This window comes from Oncorhynchus keta, chromosome 23, assembly GCF_023373465.1.
Source record: "Oncorhynchus keta strain PuntledgeMale-10-30-2019 chromosome 23, Oket_V2, whole genome shotgun sequence".
Classification (NCBI taxonomy): Eukaryota; Metazoa; Chordata; class Actinopteri; order Salmoniformes; family Salmonidae; genus Oncorhynchus; species Oncorhynchus keta.
In genome coordinates, this window is record NC_068443.1 from 42,013,542 (window position 1) to 42,041,330 (window position 27,789).

General features: G+C 43.2%; 1 protein-coding gene across 5 annotated transcripts; it reads right to left on the minus strand.

Moving 5' to 3' along the window:
* Positions 1–9,808: 9,808 nt before the first annotated feature.
* Positions 9,809–24,506, minus strand: LOC118402362 (transcription factor HES-1-B-like). 5 transcript variants are annotated; one of them, XM_035800515.2, is made up of 4 exons: positions 24,148–24,506; positions 23,961–24,056; positions 23,732–23,819; positions 9,809–10,391 (listed from the first exon to the last, which is right to left on the minus strand). In XM_035800515.2, the coding sequence occupies exons 1-4, from the start codon at positions 24,253–24,255 to the stop codon at positions 10,306–10,308; spliced, it is 378 nt and encodes a 125-aa protein (XP_035656408.1). In that variant the 5' UTR covers positions 24,256–24,506; the 3' UTR covers positions 9,809–10,305. The 5 variants fall into 5 exon arrangements, with proteins under 5 accessions (XP_035656408.1, XP_035656409.1, XP_035656407.1 ...); XM_035800516.1 differs by lacking the exon at positions 9,809–10,391 and adding an exon at positions 17,103–17,558; XM_035800514.2 differs by lacking the exon at positions 9,809–10,391 and adding an exon at positions 17,103–19,858.
* Positions 24,507–27,789: the final 3,283 nt, after the last annotated feature.

The following is a 27,789-nucleotide window of genomic DNA, read 5'->3' on the forward strand; positions in this document are numbered from 1 at the left end:
GATTTTTCAACAAGTACTGGGTAAAGGGTCTGAATAGTTATGTAAATGTGATATTTCAGTTTTTTATATTTAATACATTTGCTAATTGTTCTAAACTTGTTTTGCGTTGTGATTATGTGGTATTGTGTGTAGATTGATGAAAAAAACACACTTTTGCACACTTTTGGCATTCTCTCAAACAGCTTCACATGGAATGCTTTTCCAACAGTCTTGAAGGAGTTCCCACATATGCTGAGCACTTGTTGGCTGCTTTTCCTTCTATCTGTGATCCAACTCATCCCAAACAATCTTAATTGGGGTGATTGTGGAGGTCAGGTCATCTGATGCAGCACTCCATCACCATACTACTTGGTCAAATAGCCCTTACAAATCAAATCAAATCCAATTTTATTTGCCACATGCGCCAAATACAATAGGTGTCGTAGACCTTACAATGAAATGTTTACTTACAAGACCTTAAGCAACAATGCAGTTTTAAGAAAAAATACCTAAAAAAAACAAGGAATAAAGTAACAAATAATTAAAGAACAGCAGTAAAATAACAATAGCGAGGCTATATACAGGGGGTACCAGTACAGAGTCAATGTGCAGGGACATCGGTTAGTTGAGGTAATTGAGGTAATATACACATGTGGGTAGAGTTAGTAAAGTGACTTATGCACAGATAATAACAGAGTAGCAGCAGTGTAAAAGAGGGGTGGGGGGGCAATGCAAATAGTCTGGGTAGCCATTTGATTAGATGTTCAGTAGTCTTATGGCTTGGGGGTATAAGCTGTTTAGAAGCCTCTTGGTGCTAGGTACCGCTTGCCGTGCGGCAGCAGACAGAACAGTCTATGACTAGGGTGGCTGGAGTCTGACAATTTTTAGGGCCTTCCTCTGACACCACCTGGTATAGAGGTCCTGGATGGCAGGAAGCTTGGCCCCAGTGATGTACTGGGCCATACGCACTACCCTCTGTAGTGCCTTGTGGTCGGAGGCTGAGCAGTTGCCATACCAGGTGGTGATGCTACTAGTCAGGATGCTCTTGATGGTGCAGCTGTAGAACCCTTTGAGGATCTAAGGACTCATGCCAAATCTTTTCAGTCTCCTGAGGGGGAATAGGTTTTGTTGTGCCCTCTTTACGACTGTCTTGGTGTACTTGGACCATGTTAGTTTGCTGGTGATGTGGACACCAATGAACTTTAAGCTCTCAACCTGCTCCACTACAGCCCCATTGAGGAGAATGGGGGTGTGCTTGGTCCTCCTTTTCCTGTAGTCCACAATACTCTCCTTAGTCTTGATCACGTTGAGGGAGAGGTTGTTGTCCTGGCACCACACGGCCAGGTCTCTGACCTCCTCCCAATATTCTGCTCGTCGTTGTTGGTGATCATGCCTACCACTGTTGTGTCCTCAGCAAACTTAATAATGGTGTTGGAGTCGTGCCTGGCCGTTCATGAGTGAACAGGGAGTACAGGAGGGGACTGAGTACTCACCCCTGAGGGGCCCCCGTGTTGAGGATCAGCGTGGCGGACGTGATGTTACCTAGCCTTACCACCTGGGGGCGGCCTGTCAGGAAGTCCAGGATCCAGGTGCAGAGGGACGTGTTTATGGTTTTAATTAATAGCATTCTCACAGGTGTTTCTTTTGTCCAGGTGTGAAAGGGCAGTGTGGTGTGCGATTGAGTGTGTCATCTGTGGAGCTGTTTGGGGGGTATGCAAATTGGAGTGGGTCTAGGGTTTCTGGGATAATGGCGTTGATGTGAGCCATCACCAGCGTTTCAAAGCACTTAATGGCTACAGACCTGAGTGCTACTGGTCGGTAGTCATTTAGGCAGGTTACCTTAGTGTTCTTGGGCACAGAGACTATGGTGATCTGTTTGAAACATGTTGGTATTACAGACTCAGACAGGGAGAGGTTGAAAATGTCAGTGAAGACACTTGTCAGTTGGCCAGTGCATGCTTGGAGTACACGTCCTAGTAATCTGTCTGGCCCTGCGGCCTTGTGAATGTTGACCTGTTTAACCTATTTGGGACAGAAGGGACGCAAATGTCTCAACTGGCCAATTTCCAGGGAAAATTCAGAGCGCCAGATTCAAATAAAATACTATAACATTCGAGGGAAAAAAAATTAAACAATTCTGAACAGTTAGTTCTGAACAGTTAGGGTTTTGCCTGCTACATAAGTTCTGTTATACTCACAGACATTATTCAAACTGTTTTATGAAACTTCAAAGTGTTTTCTATCCACATCTATGAATAATATGCATATCTTATATTCTTGGCATGAGTAGCAGGAAGTTGAAATTGGGCACGCTATTTATCCAAAAGTGAAAATTCTGCCCCCTAGCCCCAAGAGGTCTTACTCACATCGTCTGCCGAGAGCGTGATCACACAGTCGTCCGGAACAGCTGTTGCTTTCATGCACGTTTCAGTGTTACTTGCCTCGAAGCGAGTATAGAAGTAAATTAGCTCGTGTGGTAGGCTCGTGTCACTGGGCAGCTCTCGGCTGTGCTTCCCTTTGTAGTCTGTAATAGTTTGGGTTAAGTCCTGCCATATCTGACGAACGTCGGAGCCGGTGTGGTATGATTCGATCTTGGTCTTGTAATGACACTTTGCCTGTTTGATGGTTTGTCGGAGGGCATAGCAGGATTTCTTATTAGCTTCCGGGTTAGAGTCCCGCTCCTTGAAAGCGGCAGCTTTACCCTTTAGCTTATTGCGGATGTTGCCTGTAATCCATGGCTTCTGGTTGTGGTATATACGTACAGTCACTGTGGGGACGACGTCATCGATGCACTTATTGATGAAGCCAGTGACTGATGTGGTGTACAGTACTGCTCAATGCCATCGGAAGAATCCCAGAACATATTCCAGTCTGTGATAGAAGTCCTGTAGCTTAGCATCTGCTTCATCTGACCACTTTTTTATTGACCGAGTCACTAGTGCTTCCTGCTATAATTTTTGCTTGTAAGCAGGAATTAGGTGGATAGAATTCTGGTCAGATTTGCCAAATGGAGGGCGAGGGAGAGTGCTTTGTGTGTGGAGTAAAGGTGGTCTGGAGTTTTTTCCCTCTGGTTGCACATTTAACATGCTGGTAGAAATTTGGTAAAAGGATTTAAGTTTTCCTGCATTAAAGTCCCCAGGCATTAGGAGTGCCACCTCTGAATGAGCTGTTTGCTTATGGTGGTATACAGCTCATTGAGTGTGGTCTTAGTTCCAGCATCGTTCTGTGGTGGTATGTAGACAGCTACAAAAAATACAGATAAACTCTCTAGGTAGATAGAGTAGTCTACAGCTTATCATGAGATACTCTACTTCAGGAGAGCAAAACCTTGAGACTTCCTTAGATATCCTGCACTAGCTGTTGTTTACAAATATACCTAGAGCTCTATCCCTAGTCTTAGCAGAGGCCAATACAATGTATAACCCGCAAGCTGTATGTTATTCATGTCGTCGTTCAGCCAATACTCTGTGAAACATAAGATATTACAGTAATTATTGTCCTGTTGGTAGGATATACGTGCTTTTAGTTTGTCCAATTTATTATCCAGCGATTGTACTACAGCCAATAGTACAGATGGCAAAGGCAGATTAGCCACTTGTCGGCAGATCACAAGACACCCTGATCTCTTCCCGCAATACCTCTTCCATCTTTTTATCCTACCAATGACAGGGATGAAGGCCGGTTCAGGTGTCTGGAGTAAATCACTCTCATCCTACACATTAAAGAGAAATTCTTCATCCAGTTGGAGGCGAGTAATCGCTGTTCTGATTTCCAGAAGCTATTTTCGGTCATTAGAGTCTGTAGCATCAACATTATGTTCCAAATAAGTTACAAAAAAGTTTAAAAAATTAACAAAATAGCATGGTTGGTTGAGAACCCATGAAATGACAGCCTGGATGCGTGTTGGGTCCTTGTCCTGTTGAAAAACAAATAATGGTCCCACTGATCGCAAGCCAGATTTTTAATTTTTTTTTATTTCACCTTTATTTAACCAGGTAGGCAAGTTGAGAACAAGTTCTCATTTACAATTGCGACCTGGCCAAGATAAAGCAAAGCAGTTCGACACATACAACGACACAGAGTTACACATGGAGTAAAACAAACATACAGTCAAAAATACAGTATAAACAAGTCTATATACGATGTGAGCAAATGAGGTGAGATAAGGGAGGTAAAGGCAAAAAAAGGCCATGGTGGCAAAGTAAATACAATATAGCAAGTAAAACACTGGAATGGTAGATTTGCAATGGAAGAATGGGCAAAGTAGAAATAAAAATAATGGGGTGCAAAATAAATAAATTAAATACAGTAGGGAAAGGGGTAGTTGTTTGGGCTAAATTATAGGTGGGCTATGTACAGGTGCAGTAATCTGTGAGCTGCTCTGACAGTTGGTGCTTAAAGCTAGTGAGGGAGATAAGTGTTTCCAGTTTCAGAGATTTTTGTAGTTCGTTCCAGTCATTGGCAGCAGAGAACTGAAAGGAGAGGCGGCCAAAGAAAGAATTGGTTTTGGGGGTGACTAGAGAGATATACCTGCTGGAGCGTGTGCTACAGGTGGGAGATGCTATGGTGACCAGTGAGCTGAGATAAGGGGGACTTTACCTAGCAGGGTCTTGTAGATGACATGGAGCCAGTGGGTTTGGCGACGAGTATGAAGCGAGAGCCAGCCAACGAGAGTGTACAGGTCGCAATGGTGGGTAGTATATGGGGCTTTGGTGACAAAACGGATTGCACTGTGATAGACTGCATCCAATTTGTTGAGTAGGGTATTGGAGGCTATTTTGTCAATGACATCGCCAAAGTCGAGGATTGGTAGGATGGTCAGTTTTACAAGGGTATGTTTGGCAGCATGAGTGAAGGATGCTTTGTTGCGAAATAGGAAGCCAATTCTAGATTTAACTTTGGATTGGAGATGTTTGATATGGGTCTGGAAGGAGAGTTTCCAGTCTAACCAGACACCTAAGTATTTGTAGTTGTCCACGTATTCTAAGTCAGAGCCGCCCAGAGTAGTGATGTTGGACAGGCGGGCAGGTGCAGGTAGCGATCAGTTGAAGAGCATGCATTTAGTTTTAATTGTATTTAAGAGCAATTGGAGGCCACAGAAGGAGAGTTGTATGGCATTGAAGCTTGCCTGGAGGGTTGTTAACACAGTGTCCAAAGAAGGGCCAGAAGTATACAGAATGGTGTCGTCTGCGTAGAGGTGGATCAGAGACTCACCAGCAGCAAGAGCGACCTCATTGATGTATACAGAGAAGAGTCGGTCCAAGAATTGAACCCTGTGGCACCCCCATAGAGACTGCCAGAGGTCCGGACAGCAGACCCTCCGATTTGACACACTGATGGGATGGCGCATCGCTGCAGAATGCTGTGGTAGCCATGCTGGTTAAGTGTGCCTTGAATTTTTAAAAAATCGCAGACATTGTCACCCAGCAAAGCAACCCCACATCATCACACCTCCTCCTCCATGCTTCACGGTGGGAACCACACATGTGAATATCATCCGTTCACCTACTCTGCGTCTCACAAATACATGGTGGTTGGAACCAAAAATCTAAAATGTTTATTAATGAGACCAAAGAAAAGCTTTTCACCGGTCTAATGTACATTGCTCATGTTTCTTGGCCAAAGTAATTCTCTTCTTCTGATTGGTGTCTTTGCAGCAATTTGACCATGAAGGCCTGATTCACGTCGTCTCCTCTGAACAGTTGATGTTGAGATGTGTCTGTTACTGGAGCTCTGTGAAGCATTTATTTGGGCTGCAATGTCTGAAGCTGGTAACTCTAATGAACTTATCCTCTGCAGCAGTGTGTCTTCCTTTCCTGTGGTGGTCCTCATGAGAGCCAGTTTCATCATAGCGCTTGATGTTTTTTTGTGACTGCACTTGAAGAAACTTTAAAAGTTCTTAATGTTTCATATTGACTGACTTTCATGTCTTAAAGTAATGGACTGTCATTTCTCTTTGCTTATTTGATCTGGTCTTGCCATAATATGGACTTGGTCTTTTACCAAATAGGGATATCTTCTGTATACCACCCCTAGCTTGTCTCAACACAACTGATTGGCTCAAATGCATTAAGAAGGAAAGAAATTTCACAAATGAAATTTTAACACGACACACATGTTAATTGAAATGCATTCTTGGTGACTACCTCATGAGCTGGTTGAGAGAATGCAAGTGTGTGCAAAGTTGTCATCAAGGTAAAAGGGTGGCTACTTTGAAGAATCTCAAATATAAAATTATATTTTTTGGTTTCTACATGATTCCATATGTCATTTCATAGTTTTAATGTATTCTCTATTTATTATACAATGTCGAAAATAGTAAAAATAAAGAAAAACCCTTGAATGAGTAGGTGTGTCCAAACTTTTGACTGGTAATGTACTTACTATAGCCTGCAAAAACGCTACAGTAAATATTACAGTAAACTCCAGTTTACAAAACCACTACAGTAAATACTGTACTTCAGAAATCATTATAGTATATACACTAGTCTTTTTTTTACTACAGTATTTATACTTAAGTAAACTGTAAATACTACAGTATACTACAGTAAATACACAAAGTCCACAAAGACACTACAGTGAATAATATAATTAACATACACTATAGTATTATTTTATGTGTGTGGGCTACAACCTGATCAACGTCCTTTTGCCCAACACTTTCCACATCTTCCAGGTGAAACAGCTTTTCCTGCAGGGAAACCAGATATCTTAACTCACTCAGGGTGTCTTCTCACACTTAGAGAAACTAGATGAGCTCATTTGGCCGTCTAACAAGTCTCACCCACGTGTTCCTGTCCATGAACCAGCTCACCGACCTTCCAGAGAATGTCTCCGGAACCTGACGGCCCTGCAGAACCTGGACCTCTCGGAGAACCGGCTCACATCGCTGCCCAGAACCATCGTCCAAGATCTCACCAAGATGAAAAATCGTTCACCTGCAGAATAACAACAAGGCCTTCCTGGTGAGGCTGTACCTCTCAGAGAACAACCTCCAGACCCTTCCTCAGGGCTTCTTTGACGCATTCGTCCACGTGAATGTGATGAGAATTCAAAGGAAAGACTGGAGCTGCAATTGGCCACATGCTGGATCTGTATGACTATATGTGGAGGGGCAAGGTCACTTGATGGAGGACCGAAGTAACGTGTAATGTACGAACCCTGGGCCTTTGAGAGGACAGGGTCTGGTCTCAGTAGAGAGGGACCAGCTGGTGTGTCCAAGTAATTTCTCCCTCTAGGACCAATGCCACCGCCTTCTAAGGCTTGAAGGACGGAGAGGTCAAACCCTAGCGAGTGTACTGTCCAGGTCATCAACGACAACATGGCGGTGTCGGGAGGTGTAACTGTGTTGTATCTGTAAAAATGGATGAGCAGCTGCTCTTGATCATTGTCATGAAGCCACACCTGTCCAACTCCCATTAAAAGTTCATAATGAAATGGTGTAGGCTATGTACAAATCATGACACTCAAATTGAAAACAATTTAAACGAAATAATGAGCCTAATTGAGGTGTCGAGTACAGCTCACATTCCAGTGTTCGAACTTGTAAACCAGGCTGCATGGGATTTATCTTATTGCGGCTTCATGCAGCCAATGGCAACGTAAGCTTTAGGTATATGCCAGGTGCCGCTTATGGATTCGACAGCTCTAACGCAGTTACACCTCTGACACCGCCAAAACAACCACTATGAGGATGTCGGCTTCAAGCGGATCTGATTGAACATAGAGCCCTAACTGTGTGAAATGGAGTTCCTCAGCGCCTGGACGGAAGCTTTGCAAGAACTCTATGCGGAGTTCAGACTTTGTTTATGCACACGTACATCATAGAGTTTTGTCATACGCACAATATTGTATTTGCCAATATACTGTACCTGAGACAAAAGTGAATTCCCCATGAATGTCATTTAATTTTGAGGTACTGACTGTATTTCCCGCTCATTCTGAGAGATAAGAGAGATGGATGAACTGTTTCTTGTGAGGTTCAAAGTTCATCCCTAGAGTTCTAGAGACCATGTCATGAGTCCAGTACCATAACAGATATACATATGCTGCAATGTATACCGTTGCCAGCAGACGACTCTAGTTCTCCATTGACTTCACTGGCCATTTTGTGATTTTATTCACCTTTTTTTTGGTCCCACCTCCTTCTGTAGATTCTCCAACATCAACACACTAGTTCAGAAGGAGTCTTTAACTCTGACATGCAACAGAAAATTCACTTGCCGCTTTCAGCCACCCCAGCAATAAACCTAGTCGTTGTTGGGTAGCTGATTTAGTCCGTTTGTGCATGGCCAATTAAACGTTATCAATCCTGTGAAGCACAATCCAAATAAAGCAGTACACTTCTCTCTCAATTTTTAAAGTAATCAATGAGTGAGTTGACACATTTCATATGGATTGTTGTCACATAATCCCAACTGGTTGGTAGACATTTCAGTATGACCTTTCTGTCACGGTTCATGAATCCACTCTCTCTCTCTCGTTTGTGTGGGCGTGGTTCCCAATCTCGGCCTGATTGTCTGCGCCAGCTGGAACCACTTATCTTCCCTTTATATGTTCTGTAACCAGTGTTTCTTGTTGTCAGATCGCTGTTACTTCCCTGAGGTTGTGTCGTGTGTCCGTGCTCATCTCTCGCCGCCCTTGTGTGGATTATCTGCTGTGCTCCTTCCTACCCATCCGGACACACTCCCCTGGATTTCTCAGCACGCTATCATCGGAAGATGCGCCCTAGTCCCTGGGTCGGATTCCGTCTGAGTACAGTCTGTCTGTCCTGTTGCTGCTGTAAACTGTATTCATTAAACCATCGTTGCTTGCATCTTGCATCCGCCTCTGTATTGTCACACTTTCAGTATATTTGAAAAATACACCTTTTTGAGCCCTTGAGTGCTAATAGTGTAAAACGACGGTAATATACCCCGTCGATTAAGGATAAGCAGTTATACATTTGGAACAAAATATAAATAACTCCGGGATTAGATCAATTAATGGAAGGTTATTTTCCTGATCTATAAACGATCAGTTTTTAAAAAAAAATTTTTTAAATTAAAATGTTTTAAATCAATGTAAACATAAGATAGACCCAGCAGAAGATCAAACATGTCAGAGTGAAAATGGAGAAGACCAAATTGTGTGGAGCACAAATCCAACAAACACAAGCATTGGCGCAGGTGCTTACAAAGAATCCCCCATGGAGATAGAACATCACTTTATGGGAGCCTCTCTTTTTATTCTGGGGTTTAAAAGATGATAGAGACAAACAAGTTGTCCACGGAGACTTGTCTTCACACCTCACTGCCCCTGCACACAGAAAAGGATGATAGGACAGGGGAGAGAAAGGAAAGAGACGAGGAAGAAGGGGTGGGGCACACGGATGGCAACACCTTGAATAAAGCTCTCTAACCCCCACACTTTATAAGGGTCAGGGGTCATCGGGTTGATTGGGTCCTTGGTCTGAGCTGAATGACATCACAATTCAAATGACAAAGTGATGGCCTCCAAAGCTGGCAGGGTTGGCATGAAAATGAGTAATCCTCACTTGACCAACAAAACTAAGGTAGTAAAAATGAATTGAAGTGGGGAAAGAAAGACACTGAGTATACTAAACATTAGGAACACCATCGTAATATTAAGTCGTCCCCCCCCCCCACACAATTTTGTTGACTGAACAGAAGCTAGATTTGAATTGAAACTTGTCTTGTCAGTCAGCTACTCATAAAGTTTGCTCCTGCTATTTTCAGATGGGGAAACAAATTAAACCAACCAAAGATTTGACCATTTTTATTTACACTTACATTGACAATTATTTATATCTTTCATGCTTTATCTCTTGAATATACCTGGGGAAATACAAACGCTTCATAAATCAATCAGACTCTAAATTGGGCTCATTACACACATACAACACAAGCTGGCTAACGGACCCAATCACCAGCTGTAATGACTGAAGTCCTGGGGAGAGGTCAAGCAGCCAGACCAGGACTTCTCTGTCACCGTCCAATTATTCATGAAGTTCTAACTAGAAAAGCAGGGGAATCGGAATTTGTGATGTTCCAGATTTACAGGAGCAGGGAGTTGGAGGCTGTGCTGCTGTCCTGCGAGGCTGGTTGGAAAGCACCTTTTTAACCCCACAGCCAGGATCTCTCTGGCTCTCCCCAGTCCCCCACTTATATGCCAGTTAGTGCTGGGCACCATACTTCACACAGCACTTCTTCAGCTGGGAGGGTGGGGATTGTATGGAAGGGAAGTGGGATCTTGAGGTCGGGGCATTATCTTAAAGGACACACAATGTCCAGACGACACAATGCGCTGGGAGGTTTCCCACAGAGTTTAGGACAGCCGAGGAGAGGGGAGTGGCTGTGAGGGCAGACCAGGCTTCCGAGGACAAAGGGGAGAGGTCATCTGAGATCTACAGCCTGAGGAGAGGGAGAGAGAGAGAGAGAAGAGAGGATATGGGTTTGGCTGTCATTTGTGGTCAAGAGGATTTCAGCCGATACAAAACTGGGGCAGTTATAGTCTATAGCTATTGCTTTTGTTATGAGTGTAATTTTCAAAGGTCCAAGTCATGACATCATAGAGATGAAACTTAATTTATTCAACTAGGACATGCATCCATTCACTCTTGTAAAAGACAATAGGCCTAGAATACAGTTCACTTTTTTTTTTTGTAAGGCAGGCAGTTTTTAAAAATCCAAAATGTGTACCCTCGTTATCTCACTCACAAAAGTCAGTTGTAGACAGATTCTGTAAATGTCAGATCGAGAGCCAGCACTGTGCATTGAGTGGCATTATGCCATAGGTGGCTATAGACCAGTGCACCATGATGCAGTGAGCCATATCCCCTAAACAAACGGGACATATTACCCTCCATGCTAGTAAACAAGTGTCAATATTCACCCAGACCACCAAGGGAGGGGCCAACGAGTGTCACTGACCAACTTAGGAACAGCTGACCTGGTGTCAAGTGGATGAGGAGAGCAGGCCCAAATGGTAATCTCTCATCTCATTGCTGCACTGCTCTTCGTCTAGTCTCCTCTACGGGAGGATAACAAGAGAATTTAAGCTTCTTAACGTCAAATTAAAATGATTGGGGAAGAATACATCTGCAGCCCTGGACAGAGGGACCTGCTCTTATAACAGAGGTCCTGGTTTTGTTTGAGACACTTGGGGCCCTCCAGATGGAGTGCTGTTAATATGCACACCACCCATGCTTCGTTGTCTCTCAATGGAGTCCCCATTTCAATGCAGTTTTGTTTTCAATTATAGTTTGTAGATAGCCAAGTCAATGGAGATTCTAATGAAGAGTTGTGGAGAAAGACATCCTTTATAACACCAAAACGCAGTGTTGTAATACTCGACACCGGTCTTGGTGTCGAGCCCGGTCTCGAGGCCACATATCGAGTGTCTTGCACTGGCGTGTATTCATGGATTCTAAGGGAAGCCAGACTTCCCCAAAAACTGACCTAAAAATGTATGTATATATGTTTTAAATGATGTATCATTTGTCTATCTGTGTTTCATAATTTTCCTTCAGTTCGTAAGAGGCTGAATGTATCTCACAGGAGAAAGCATCCGAGCGAGTGAAACAGCACCCCTCTGTCTCTCTACGTGTAAGGCCATCTATCTGATGCTGTCTAGTCCAAACGAGTACGACATTGTTGCCGCCCGTAGCATTGAAGGCAAGGGAAGCCAGCGAGCATCTGGTCTCCCAGGACGAAAAAAAAGTATTACAAATTTTCCAATCAGCGTTGAACTCAACTGGTTCACCTAAAAAAAGTGTTAAGGGAAGCCAGCTTGGATTTGGCGTCACTCCTATCAAATCATTGATAGAAAAACTTGAATTGTTGCATCTCGTTGTGTTGTTGTCATCCGGTGGCTAGCTAGCCAGCTAGCTAAAATCATCCCTTTCCTAAATTAGCCATGGATGGGGATAGGGATTTGGACTGGTGGTTTGGCATGGGTTCCCAGATCCTCTAAAGGTTCTGCAGCTGCACCATCGAGAGCATCCTGACCAGTTGCATCACCGCCTGGTATGCTAACTGCTCGGCATCTGACCGTAAGGCGCTACAGAGGGTAGTGCGCACAGCCCAGTATATCACTAGGGCCAAGCTTCCTGCCATCCAGGACCTATGTACTAGGTGGTGTCAGAGGAAGGACCCAAAAATTGTCAAAGACTCCAGTCACCCAAGTCATAGACAGTTCTCTCTGCTACCGCATGGCAAGTGGTACCGGAGCGCCGAGTCTAGGTCCAAAAGGCTCCTGAACAGCTTCTACCCCCAAGACATAAGACTGCTGAACAATTAATCAAATGGCCATCGGACTATTACATTGACCCTCGCCCCTTTATTTTTACACTGCTGCTACTCGCTGTTTATTATCTATGCATAGTCATTTTACTCATACCTACATGTACAAATGACCTCCATTAACATGTAGCCCCACACATTGATTCGGTACCGGTAAATATTCTTAACTCTATTTGAACTGCATTGTTTGTTTGGGGCTTGTAAGTAAGCATTTCACGGTAAGGTCTACACCGGTGACAAATACAATTTGATTTGATTTGACTTAATTCTACGTACTGGCCAATGATTCTAACGGCAATTTTGAGCCAACCATCAATTCATACATTGTTGTGCTCCTGGCCTGAGAAGATGGAAGTAGCTAGATATATGTAGCTAGATGTAGAAGGCTAATGTCAACTAGCTAACATTGCCCATTAATGGAAGTTAGGTTAGCGAGTAAGCATTTTAGCCAGGTAGCCTAGGACAACAAAAAATAAGTGTGTACTGTATGACAGAGTGATGCCTGTTTCGTCAACATGAAAGAAAGGAGGATGGTATTGACGTTTCTCTACAAGTAGGGTGAGTCAACATGTTTTTCTACCTGCATGAACACGCACGCACACACAGACACAAACAGAAATCAGAACCACAGACAGCCACATCATATTTGGCTTACATTGACTGGACTAAATAGATTTTGGTATCTTTCAGTTGTCACTGTATTAGACTAAGCAGAGGGGATTTGATGATGCTGAAGTTAAAATGGTGGAGGCAGCTCCTGTTTTCTTTGAGACCTGCGGTAACACTCTGTGGTTCAAAATCAATAGGTGTTTAGTGTTCCGAAAATGTCTGAAATATTAACTTGCTTGACAATGCTGTAGGTTTCTATTACTATACACGCAATATGCTTTGTGGATTTCACTGTGTAGGGGTTGCTATCTGGTTTTGTGGTTTTGTGATTTGTTGAATTTATTCTGCCACTGTGTCTTCTTGTTGTCTCAGCCTTTAGGCCTACAGTGCATTCAGACCCCTTCACTTTTTTTCACATTTTATTAAGTTACAGCCTTATTCTAAAATTGATTTTAGAAAAATATATGTAATTCATTCCTCAATCTACACACAATAACCCATAATGACAGAGCGGAAATGGTTTTTTACACATTTTTGCAAATGTATTAAAAATATAAAACAGATACCTTCTTTACATAACTATTCAGACCCTTTGCTATGAGGCTGGAAATGTAGCTCAGGTACATCCTGTTTCCATTGATCATCCTTGAGATGCTTCTACAACATGATTGGAGTCCACCTGTGGTAAATTAAATTGATTGGACATGATGTGGAAGGCACTGGGAGACTAATCAGGGTCGAGGGAAAGATGAATGGAGCAAAGTACAGAGAGACCCTTGATGAAAACCTGCTCCAGAGCGCTCAGGACCTCAGACTGGGGGCGAAGGTTCACCTTCGAACAGGACAACAACCCTAAGCACACAGCCAAGACAACGCAGCAGTGGCCTCCGGACAAGTCTCTGAATGTCCTTGAGTGGCCGATCTAGAGCCCAGACTTGAACCCGATCAAACATCTCTGGAAGAACCTGAAAATAGCTGTGCAGCGATGCATCCCTCTAACCTGACAGAGCTTGAGAGGCTCTGCAGCGAAGAATGGGAGAAACTCACCAAATACAGGCGTGCCAAGATTGTAGCATCATACCCATGAAGACTCGAGGCTGTAATCACTGCCAAAGGTGCTTCAACAAAGTACTGAGTAAAGGGTCTGAATACTTATGTAAATGTGATATTTCCATTTTTGATTTGTCATTATGGGGTACTGTGTGTAGATTGATGAGGGGGGAAAAAAACAATTTAATCGATTTTAGAATAAGGCTGTAACATTACAAAATGTGGAAATAGTCAAGGGGTCTGAATACTTTCCGAATGCAATGTACTGTATATAGGTTATAGAGCAAACAATGCAATTATCACCACACATAGGTTGTAATATGGCTCAGCTTCTACAGTGATTTTATCCACGACTGGTGTCTCGGGAGAGTGAGGACTCGTCATTTCTTCTTGAGACCAGCAGAGACCAGCAGAGTAAAAAAAAGAATAATTATCAGCTTTCATTCAGTCAGCTAATACAACTGCCAGGCCAGATATATCCACTCCTTTCTTGAAACATTAATATCTTAACAGTCTTTATATCTATTATAGACATGTTTGCGAGGGGGGCCTTCCGTGTGTGTAATACCGGCACACTCATGTAGGTGAGTGCACTTTTTGTGTATCAAAGTAGTGTAGTTGTCACGTTCGGACCTTAGTTCCTTTGTTATGTCTTTGTTTGGTCAGGGCGTGAGTTGGGTGGGTTGTCTATGTTCCGTTTTCAATGTTGTGTTTTTGTGTTTGGCCTGGTATGGTTCTCAATCAGAGGCAGGTGTCGTTAGTTGTCTCTGATTGAGAATCATACATAGGTAGCCTTTATCCACCTGTGTTGTGTGGGTGTTTATTTTCTGTTCTCTGTTTGTATTTCACCGTTCAGGGCTGTTTTCGTTTCGTTCTCGTGTTTTGTTGTTTTTGTGCAAGTATTTTGTGCAAGTATTTGTTTTTTTGAATTACTTACCACGCTGCACCTTGGTCCTCCTCTCTCTCTCCCAACGACGAGCTTTACAGTAGTGGAGGTATGCGACTTATCAATTATGTAGTACAATAGAGAAATCATGCACAAAGTAGCCTTTAAAATTGCAAAGCCTGTGAAATATATTCACATGCACCCGCGCACATAGCGTAGTTTCAGGGGAATATCATCTGCAGACAGCAAGCGTGTGCAGCTCTCAATCGGTTTTGGCATGGAGAAGCTCACAGAAGAATGACATTGGTAGCCGGTAGGGTAGGATGATATTTACCAGTAAATGCTAACTAAGGCAACAATGAGTATGCAAACCGGGTATTGAAAAAGTTCAGTCCGTTGGTTAGTAGGCTATTTGTAGTGCAGAATTGTCATCCTGAGCTGTTTGCATCAGAGACGTACGTATACATGGATGGTGCCTGGGTGGACACAGTCCCACTCACTGGGGAGCCAGGCCCTGACAGGGTACCTTTACTTCGCTGGGGGGGGGGGGGTGTTTGGGAACTTTTTAACCAAATTAAGCTACACCACCTTTTCCAGGCACCACTTAACCACTGTATAGTGCCGATGGAAAGACAGCAGTCACACACAGCATGATGTTAAAGGATAAGCAGTCCATAAACTCTGAAATAATAAGCCAGTATGTCCCAGTCATAAGAATACAAAAACACAACCATTAAGGATTTCCCAATCAAAATGTACAACCATTACTTCCCATTGCAAAAAAACATTTTACATTTAGCACACAAAGTAGTTAGTGACCTAAAGTTTAAAGTGGAACTGACAACGTTTTGAGTACTTTGCAGATATGAAACAAACAGACAATCATAATATTGTTTAAAAATATCAAATTCCCAGTTTATGCTACAAAACCAACTTCATAAGAGGTTTTAAAAATAGGTTCTATTTGACTCAACGTTCAAGTGACGTACACGAAGGCATTGTTGGCAGAGTAGATGGATGCAGTTCAATGCATGATTCATATAATTCACCAATACATTTCTTGGTAGTCCCAAAAATATTACTATCAGGTTGTACATCACAGCTGGCCTGGTACATTGTTTGCTTCCTCTATTTGGGATGCACTGTTTAAGTTTCAATGACTCAATATTCTGAACAAAAAAATAAAAATGTAACTAAGGCTGGGAATGTCAATACAATCAAACTAGCAAGGGCAATGATCCCAAGTCATTCATAACATAGCTAGTAGGCTAGCGTATCTATTTATGTAGCAAGCTAAAAACACGGGAACGTAACGTTAGCTAGATAGCTAGCTGCTAGGAGGATGTCATGTCATGTCATTGGAGGGGTGGGTGACTGACTGACTTTTTCCTCTCTTAGTTTTTTGGTGGCTACACACAGCTGGAGATGCAGGTGTCATTTGGTTAGCGAGCAACAACTTGAACGACTTACCCAGTTAACATATCTCTTGCATTCGCAAATTCACTCTGGCTATCTACTCCAATTTCAGAGCACTCTCGTCTGAGTGCCAGATCGCAGAACAACTTGATTAATTGATGAACGCGTAACACCCACTGAATATGACAGGTGTCAGTAAACGTAGGGGGGGAAAAGTCATATTTCGTCAAGAATGCTCTAGATAACGTGTAAACAGCCTAACCAGTTTTGCTACCGCAAGTAAAATGGTAAGAGTGAGGTGTTCTCTCATTTGTGTCTGGAAGTAGCTTGCTAGCAAACTAGCCAACTTTAGCCAGTTAGCTTGGGTGCTTGGCTTGGACAAGCATGCATTTGCAGGCAAGCTGTAGAAGGATGAGGAGGTTACAATTCCTCATTGTCTATCAGTGAATTTTTGACGGCAACTAGCTGAAAAGGTTTGAGAGGGTTTATATAATGTTCCTTCGTTAGATTTGAGTTCAACCTTTTAATTGTTGTTAGATCAATTGGACTGTAATGTTCACAAATCTAAGAGGATTCCCTTGGTATTTACAGAAATCCATTCAGGTCTAAAGTTGCGCTGTTTCAACAGCCTGTGAACACACAGTCCAGTTCAAAGTGTTTGTATAAAGGCCAACTGTAGCTCTGATTGGCTATTGCGCACCGGTCTGTGTAGAATCTGGACCAGGACAAGACAGATGTTTTATTCTGTTTTATTTACTGCAGTCTAACAATTGTCCAAATGCAAGACCGTTTTCCCTCTATATTGCTATAGAATTTTCACAAATGCCTCAGTTGTAAAGTAGACGCAGGGAGTTAGGAAGCAGGTGTAGATGGTGAGTTTAATAATAACGAACATGGAGCGTTACAAAAACTAGAGAAGCGTCTGGACATAAAACTAATCCAATACTGCCTGGGAAGTGATGCTAGGGAGTGCTAGATAAAGGGGAAGTAATCGGGGTAGTGACGAAGTCCAGATGCAGGTGTGCCTAATGAGGGTTGCCATGACTGGTGGTTAGTAGACTGGCGACGTCGAGTGCTGGAGTGGGAGTAGGTGTGACAGCACCCCAATGCGTGGCTCCAGTCACGGGACCTTGCTCGGGGATGGCTCCAAGGGCAAGGAGTGGGCCGGTCCGGACGGCGAGGGGTGGAAATCTTGGTTGATGTTGGGATCTAGAATGTCGTCCACCAGAACCCAACGCCGCTCCTCTGGGCCGTACCCCTCCCAGTCCACTAGGTACTGAAGCCGACCCCCACGACATCGGGAGTCCAGGAGGGATCTGAAGGCATAGGCAGGGCTTCCCTCAATGTCCAGGGGAGGCGGAGGGGTGCAACAGGCCTGCAATATTTTAGGTCAGGCATCCACAAGTCCGTGTGAACCTCTCCACCAACCCCCCAACACACACACACACACACACATCCCTAAAATCCCTATAAAACTTTAGCAAGCCCTCTCAATGATCACCCCCATATGCCTCACACATGGTTATTCAGTTTCTAATCGCATCCACCCAATCAGCTCAAAAGGTCAAGGCTGTAACTGAACCAACCCCCAGTTATGGGGCGATCTCACTTTAAAGGGACACCTGCAGTGAACGTTCATCTTTATGGTGCTGGTCGTAACCCCATGTGGGCAGAGAGCCAAGTGTGGCAGGAACAGAAGGGGGTAACAAGACCTGCAGACACCAACGTCAACAGCTTTGAAGATCTGGTAGCAGGTGATGTAGTACAGTAGTCATGTCCTTGATTTAAATATCTGACATCAGTAGTCGTATCTATGGTGAAAAATGCAATCATTGCGATATCAGGTTGTCATGTTGCTACTTGGCTCAATCCAAAAGCCATGTCTAAAAACTAAGAAACATGTCTCAGGACCTTCACAATTTGAGTAGTAGTGCTGATCTAAGATCAGTTTTGACTTTTAGATAATGACGAATAAAATAATATAGCCAAGGGGGACATGATCTTAGATCAGCACTCATTAGTCTGAGACACTTTATGCGTGTATACAGTGGCAAGAAAAAGTGTGTGAACCCTTTGGAATTACCTGGATTTCTGCATGAATTGGTCATCAATTTGATCTGATATTCATCTAAGTCACAACAATAGACAAACATAGTATGTTTAAAGTAATAATGCACAAATGATTGTATTTTTCTTGTCTATATTGAATACAGAATTTAAACATTCACAGTGTAGGTTGGAAAAAGCATGTGAACCCCCTAGGCTAATGACTTCTCCAAAAGCTCATTGTCGTCAGGAGTCAGCTAACCTGGAGTCCAATCAATGAGATGAGATTGGAGATGTTGGTTACAGCAGCCTTGCCTATAAAAACACACACAAAATGTGAGTTTCCTATTCACAAGAAGCATTGCCTGATGTGCACCATGCCTTGAACAAAATAGATCTCAGAAAACCTAAGATTAAGAATTGTTGACTTGCATAAAACTGGAAAAGGTTACAAAAGCATCTCTAAAAGCCTTGATGTTCATCAGTCCACAGTAAGACAAATTGTCTATGAATGGAGAAAGTTCAGCACGGTTGCTACTCTCCCTAGGAGTGGCCGTCCTGCAAAGATGACTGCAAGAGCACAGCGCAGAATGCTCAATGAGGTTAAGAAGAATCCTAGAGTGTCAGCTAAAGACTTACAGAAATCTCTGGAGCATGCTAACATCTCTGTTGTCGAGTCTACGATACGTAAAACACTAAATAAGAATGGTATTCATGCGAGGACTCCATGGAAGAAGCCACTGCTGTCCCCCCCCCAAAAAATATTGCTGCACATCTGAAGTTTGAAAAAGTGCACCTGGATGTTCCACAGCGCTATTGGAAAAATATTCTGTGGACAGATGAAACTACAGTTGAGTTGTTTGGAAGGACCACACAACACTATGTGTGGAGAAAAAGGGGACAGCACACCAACATAATAAAAAACATAAAAAACATCAAAACAAGATTTAAACTAATCTGATTGGAATTTAAAAAATTAAATAAACGTATCATCAGATCTAATTTAAAAGGTTGGGTGAAAAAGAGACGAAATGCCCTTGTTACATTGATTACTTTTTGAAAATGTAATCAGTTTTCCACATTGAGTCAACGTCACCGCATCGAATTCTTGGGTTGAAATTACAAGGAAACGACATTGATTCGACCAGTTTTTACCCAGTGGGAAGAGAATAGGATGAGTGATAAGGGGCCATTCTCTAGTTCACACATATCTGAATTCATTCACTACTGATGTCAAGTGCATAATCTATGCGCTTGTTTAGCATAGCCATCGGATGTGAACTATTTGCTCACAGAGTTCACCCTTGGAAAACATTTGTTACTGCCCCCAAGAACAATACAGGCCAATTCAACATGGAGGCGGTCACAGTGGATGTTTCCGGTACATGTCAGGAAGATTTCCTATAGCAGGGTTCCTCTCACCGTGTCACTGTCTTTGTGACCAATGGCTCATCAATCAATGATCACACTGAGGGGCCAGCTTGAGCTAACTTAATGCTTGTCATCCTTCCTTTTGAGGCGGTAGGGGTGAGAAAAATGGGCATCAAACCGAGGGGGCGTAAGGGAAGGCCTAGAATAGAAGAAAAAAGGGGGCAGGAAGGAGGAGAAATTAGAAGAATGAGAGGGGCGAGTGTCTTAGCTAACACCGGTAAACAGTGTCGATACAGAGAGACCATCAGCTGTTGTTGAATACAAGGCCGGCCTCCACCCAACACCACTCTAAATGCATCCGTTATACTTCAGGTGGCCCGTGGAACGGCTTTTTAGAGAGGAGCAGGCGATAGGCTAGATGAAACTCAAACTTTTAGGAGCTTCAGTAGCGGACCTCTCTTGTCTCTGAAGAGAGTAGCCTAGCCTCAACGGGGTCTTACAGGAGCTTTAGGAGATACTCAACAATGAGCCTCCAGTCTCAGCATTGGTGAAAGTGACAGCATGGTCCTCCCTCCTGCGGACCATTAAATCTCCTTCTGGATAAACAAGAGCAGGGCCCTCTATGAAGAGTGAGAGAGCTACAAAGAGAGGGGCCATTGAGCCACTGGGGGCCCGCCTTTGTTTTTGTATTGTGGGGCCCTTTCTCAATGGTCCGGTCCTGATAAGGGAGGCTCAATTTCGCTTTTAGGGCTCATACACATTGCCAGGGTGGTGGGTTTGGGAAAAACAGAGACTACTTAATTGACTGCATTGTGTGCGAGAGTGGGTTTCGACTGACAAACTAAATGGGAATAGAGAGGAAATTTGCTGTGTTTCCATGTTGAAAATATGCTGATTTAGAAAGCTGTTTGATAATCAAAAAAGGGTGGTCTACGGCAATAGGCGGGATGGCTGAAAGTAGCTGAGGGGTGGGATTAAAAAGCTCATGATTGGTAATAGTTATTACTGAAAACACTATAGATAGTACTCAGACATCTCCGGTATACATTATTATCTATCCAAATGTAATGTGTATATATAAAAAACAATATATTTTTTATGTAAATGTGGTGTATAAAAGTACCATGTATGTAAAATGTGTGTAAAATATATATGTAACAAAAAAAGCTGTGAAAACAAAAACATCGCAAAGTTACTTTTGTCCTCAGAAGAGGTGTATGGGCAATTAAACATTTAAAAGTTGTTTGATAATGAAAATAACTTGTATGATAGGACGTAGTTATGTAACTTGCCTGGTCTAGGGGTTATATTCTAAAAGTGTGAAAAAGATGCCCAATTGCACTGTATCACTTCAAACACTATGCACTGGTGTCTGCGCCCATGGAGGTAAAATGCAGAATTAGAGGTTAGATCAATTATTCTCTCATTTTATGCCAGCTTTACCTTCTTCCTGTTTTTAAAAGGGTGTCCTATAGTGAAACTGTTTTTTAAATTATTATTTTGGATCGGTCTGCATGCTCTATTGAAGCTGTCCAGTCCTTGCTGGTCCCAAATCTGTTTGTGCTGTCCTGCCAAATCCTATGGTCATTGTCATGCCACAAACGGCTATTCCAGTCCTGTGAGGCAGAGTGACAGGCACCTGTGACCCCTGGTCAAGCTCTTCTCATGGCCCACTGTGGGAGCACTCAACCCTGGACACACACTAGGCTAGTCACTCCATTAGCTGGCTGACAGGCCGCTAAATGGACAGCAGCGCTATTCCCCAGCCTGTCACTAAACGAAAGCCGTCAAGATCCTATGCCCAAACATGCACTTCCGGTGTGTAAATCAAACAGGGGTTTAGGCCACATTGAATACTTTAGCTACAAGTCTGATTTGCACCATCCAGTTACTTTCAAAATGTATTGTGATTTTGTGGAGGAGTATCCCTTAAGCTTGAATGGCAAGCTTGACTCCCAGTCACAAGTGTCAATAATGATTTGAGCAGGAACATTGTGTGATACCTTGGGGAGCAAAACCTTCATACCTCTACTTATTTTATATAGTGTAACGACCCTTGGTTTATAAGCGCGGAAATCGACTCTGCCGCACGAGCGTGCTTTTGCGGCAGTCGATAGCGCGCCGGATCTCGGGCGCGAGACCTGCTCCCTGCTGTTTCATTACAATATATTCTCATCACTCATTCCAATTTAAAATCATACCTAGTGTTTTAACAAAAAAAAATGCTAAAGAATGAAGAGCACATAATTTATCACCCAAACCTCGTGAATTTAAAGTAGTACACAGTAGATTGGCGCTACTTTCGCATTCGTATATCCCCTCGCTCGGATGTTAGATCTGTGCCCACTGGTAACCTCTACCTGGAGAAACAGCACGCATGGAGGGTGTCACTAACAAGCTAAGAGCATTTTGTCTGGCCATCTCCACTCTCTCCACCCTTAATCCCTCTCTCCCCATGTTCAGCCCCTTTCCTGTGTGTCCGCATTTCCTCGCCGGCAGGCAGCCCTGCGCGTGTCAAACGGGCTTCCCGCCTCCCCCCGCCCCTAACCTGGTCATCTGTCTGTTGGCTGAAGGAACCCGATCTCTCGGGTTCCTTACCTCATCTGGGAGCTATTTATTCCCAGCCGGGGGGCTAAATAGGATTCAGATGGGAAGATAACACTTTGGTGGTGGAGAGAGGCAGCGTTATTGGGCAAAAGATCAGAATTGGGCTGCTTGTGTAAATGTAAAGTTAAAGCCCTAGAACATGTCCATGGGTTTGGTGTAGCCTGTATTGCTTGAATCTTAAATCAGAGTTAGAATTCCTGCATGCTCCTTCATCGATCAATGATAACTCAGAGGTGATGCTGGATGGGAAGGTAGATGTTCAGATATGGAAGTACTTGAGGAGTTTGCTTGACAGTAGTTGGGAGCTTTCCTGTGCTCGATGCATAGCTCGAGATCCGAATGTCATTATGTGGTTTAAATAAGCCTTGATGGGGTCATCAATCACAGCACATCACTAGGGCAAGGATAGACAAAAAATTTTTTTAATGTAACGTAAGTAAGATATGACCAGTTGGAGGTGTTAAACATTTCAATTTCATTTAAAGAATCTATTGATTTTCCATTTAGCATCACAACAATAACACATATTCATGACATCACTGACATACAAATATAAAAGAATAATAATGGAACCGGTGAACTGTATCCTCCATCAAAGAATAACAACATGTGTGTAAACGTCACTTTTGAGTCTTGCTTTGAACAGCCTATACGAAAATATTTTTAAAAAGTCATATCTGACGGAATACTTCCCGTAAAAAAAAAAAAAAATGCGTCATCGTGCGTAAAAGTCCTTAATGCACGCAGTGACCCTACCATGGTCTCCACACGGAGTCTGCGGTGACGGGAGGCGCAACAAGTGACATAGGCACCGCAAGTGCTGGATTGCCATGTATCGCGTTTGGCGCACTCGTATGCGTAAGAGCCACGCTTGGAATCAGAATAGCGAATTGTCCATCTGTCGCCGCCGGCACAATCTGAAGTCCACTGTATAATTTAGCCATTTCTGATGTGAGGTTGATAGGCGAGCCACTTTTGTAAGGCATTATTCCATTTAACTGAGGAGATGCACTTGGGATTTGCGCAATGGCTTGGGCAAGCAATGGATGCGGAGGGTAGGTGGGGATCTGGCATTGAGTTGAGAAGTTTACGGTGTTTATCTGTGACACACAGCCGGCTAAGTGGCTGAGAAGTCGAGACCTGATCTCCGTGTTCACCCCTCCACACGTGGACATAAAACGGGTGACTTCACTCATGCATTCGCTGAATCCCGCTCTGTACTTGCCAAAGACTGATGGATCCCTGCTTATAGCTGCTGTAAAGTCAAAAACATATATTTGAGGATATATTGTATAGAAAATCATTACAATCGAATTATATAATACTAAGTAGGTCTATCAATAGCTTTGGTAAACTTGGGTAAATATACGACCGTGGGAACTGCGGTGCGTGCCAAATGGGCACAGCCAGATTATATTTATGCAAGTCTAGAATGACTAATCAATTAGAGATAAAAAAAACCTACCAGTCATTTGGAGACGCTGCATATTCCTAAGGTGCTTCACAGTCATCTCAAGGATGTCCGCCTTCTCGAGCTTCGAATGTCTCGAGCTCTAAATAGACATCAAGAAGAAAATGACACATGATTAATAATCTATTTGAGTTTCTTTCCAGTCCATAACGATATAAGCACATGTCGTTGACATAAATGTCTACATGGAATATGGTAATTGCCATGTAAAAAAAAAACGTACATCTTTTTTTAGTGCATCCAAGATGAGGGTCTTTAGCTGACCAAGGCTGTCATTGATTCGCGCACGTCTTCTCTTCTCCATAATTGGCTTTGAGGACTTAAAACACAACACAAAACATGTTAACAATGAAAAACAAAACAATTGACATATAAAAAAGCAATCGTTTTCTTTCGGTGTATTTGTGTACCTTTCTGTGCTCTGAGGCAGTCCTTGGTTTATCCGGAGTTCCACTGACCCTCGACGGAGTGGCTGCGACAGAGGATGGGGATGTTTTCTCCAAAATATCAGCTGGCATCTTCAAGTTTTAATATCCCACAATCGTCCAGCCAATTTAAGCAAATCCTTTTTAATGTCCCACTATTGTTTAATAAAGTCCAGCCTATTGAGTAATATTCAAACACCGGTCATGCACTTTTTCTGACCAACGCAGTTCGTTCTAGGCGTTTATTATAATGTGGCTGTATCTGAGGTAAAGTCCTATCAGTGCGGTGTTGATAACAAGTCAACACCGTTACTTTCACCCCGGGTCGTATTTATAGAGGAGTCTGCACGCGAACGGCTCGTGTGAAATGTCCCAAAGTTTTATTTCCACTGCAACTTTCTACCAATGAGCGCGCGGGACACGTTGCCAGGGATGAGGTTGGCTCGTGTAAGGAGGCCTTGCATTGGCTATCTGGTGTCTTGTGTGTGAGACGGTGGTCCACAGCACACTACTACACTGACCTACCAAGCAAAAAGGCAGTAACTGCTCATTTGGTCGAAAATTAGTAAATGTAATTTTTGCTACATGAAATGCATGCTTAATCATGTGGACAAGTATCCTGCCTCTATTGTATTGTGTTCTGGAGAACATTTGGGTTATGCTAGCAGTAATTGCGTAAAGTTACTGTGAAACTAAGGTAAATAAAATAATTTTATGCTATGAGCAGTTACTGCCTTTTTGCTTGGTAGGGCAGTACAGATGTAGGATCTTAATTTGAGCCAGTGTGCTACAGCAGGAAAAGGATCCTGCAGCAACAGGAAATGTGAATTATTATGTGGATTATATTTAATGGATTTTTTTTCGGTAGGGTTTGTTACATTTTTCTTTATAGCAAATCAAGTCTGACATTTTAGAGTGGAAATTGCAAACTTCAGAATACTTTTACAAATGAAAATACACTAAGTTTGCATTTCCTGCTCTGCTGGATAATTCTCAGCAACAAAAAAAGTGATCAGATTAAGATCCTACATCTGTATATATGATCAACAAATACAACGGGTTACATTTTATAAAATGTGTTGCTGAAATATGAAGGTTTTAGTTATTAGTAGCAGTCAATTAAGGTTAAATAAATACCTGTATTGGACTTGTCTCCAATTTAAGCCTATGTTAAATGATCCAAAAGTGAGTAGTTCATAATGAAATAGAAATACTTTGTTTTAATGTTCAAAATACTCTCTGTTTATTTTAGTATGTTAAACATTAAATAGCATATTTAAAGTACACTAAATAAAAACGTTTTTTTTTTAGGTCATCGTGTCTGTAAAGACAATATTCTGTAAACTACCATCACATGTATGTGACTGACAACTGATGTTGTACTCAATGACCTTCACATCTCGGTCTTAGCATGCAGATGACATGAACTGTCGCCATAGAGGAGAAGATTACCAGGTTGCTCTCACTCTCACCTTCTTGACAGACTTCAGGCGCCCTAAACGTCTCCTTTCTAATGCTCCTAATACCTTTCAGCTCAAATGACCCCGAGGCTAGGTCAGGGTCTGTATGGGCCCGTATCGCGGAAGAAACTTGTCATCTGTATCCTCAAATTCTTTCTTAACAATATGAACATAAATAAAGCACCAATGACTGACCTAAAAAAAAGAACACAGAAGAAATTGTGGACACGAAAATGAGCCAATAACCAGAGACGTCATCATGGAAGGGCAATGTTTTACACCAGTGTGTAAAATTACCACGGTTGTACGTTTTTCACGAAACAGGATTCGACGCCGAAAAGAGGATTCTCACAGGGGCCTTTCTCTGTGAGTATCTTCTAAAGCAGTGTTCTCCAACACTGTTCCTGGAGCGCTACCCTCCACTGGGTTTTCACTCCAACCCCAGTTATAACTAACCTGACGCAGCTGATAAACCAGCTCCTTATTAGAATCAGGTGCACTAGATTAGGGTTGGAATGAAAAAAAACCTACAGGACGTTACCTCTCCGGGAACAGCATTGGAGCGCCCTGTTCTAAAGGCTACATCGTTTACTGTGAAGATGTAGGTGTCCAGAGGGGATCCTGTTTTTTTTTTTTCATTAATTCAATTCTTCTTCCTTTCACAAACAAGGGTTATGGGTTCTGGGACAAGACAACAGGGAGAGGGAGGATGCAGGATAGAAGGGGAGGAGGCGATGTGTTGCCCCTAATCAGCTCCACGCTCAATAAGCCTGCTGGTCCGACTGGAGATGTGCCTTTATTGTGCACCGTGATCTATAACGGTGCTTTATGGCACACTCCAGATCAGTATCAGTGTGGGAAACACAGAGGAGTGAGAGAGAGAGGAACAGAGGCTCAGGTCGCCATTTGAGGGGGTTTGAAAGCTATTGAGGGAAAACAGTGTCTGATAACAACCCATAACAGAAGGGCGGTTGAGTTGGACCGGCACAGATTAGGATAACCTTGGACCTTGTGGAAATATTTAAAGAAAGTATATTGCTACTTGACCGCATTCCCCCGAACCAGTATGGCGCTTTGTTCACGTCAATGACTGGCGATGAAGATTGACATGTTGTGTCCGTAACGCTACATTTAAACAAAGACAGCACCCTGGGTTGTTTGCTCATAGCCACTTGCCAGTATTTTTGACACTAACCTCCACGTTCATCTGGTTTGAGACGGACCGCCCTACATATTCTCCCCACTGCTGTCATGCCAAGGCAAATCGACTGTGGAATGGCCATCTCAATCACCAAATCCCGGGACTCGTCCCTTTTTAACTGGGCTGTGTGACACAGAGAGCGAGGCCAGCCAGATGGGGACAGAGGGATCACTTAAACATCTCACCAGGGCCTCCGCTTGTTCTCCCCACCTCCTCCCTTTGAGAACCTCTTAAAGAGGGGGGGCCTCCTATAGCAACTCCTGGCTATTGCCCGCCCGCCTTTTGTCCCCCTCCCCAGCAGAAGTTTCTGCTCCAGAAGCCTTAGACAAGGCCTCCATTAATTGCGGGCCTGTGTGGAATACACGGGGGACAATGGGCCCAACAGAGTGTCCGGCCCTCAGACAAGGCTGGAAACAAATGGTACAGGGAGTCCGGCAGAATAGAATCGTCCTGGCTGATGTCACTGAATACATTTACCTACCTCAGAGCCCATTCAGCACCACGCTTTGTTTTATTTGGACAAAAAAAAGGGGGAGGTATCAATAGCGGGAATGGGGGGGGGGGAGAGGCTTGATGATGGGAAATCACTGGTCTCCATGGTCACCATCCGTCCCAAAAATATGGTAGAATTGATTGGAGGCGGGGATGAAAAGGAGAGGCTATAAGATTAAAGCTCCAGAAGATAAGAAAAGCGATTGAAAACAAAGGTTGTGTTTTCCAGTTTCTTTAACTCTGTGGGATTTCTTTCCAACCCTCTATGATAATCAGACGCGAAGAGATCAATCCTAATGAAACAGGGTTGGTTCAGTTAGCAAGACATGCTCACATGGTGAGTAACCTTGCCTGAAACCTGAGGACTTGCGTTAGCTCCTAGAGCAATGTCTAGGCTTTAGCTCAAAGGGCTAACAGTCTTGTGGCATAATGAAAGAAGCAGCAGGCATTTTGCAATTCCTCAGACCACAACAA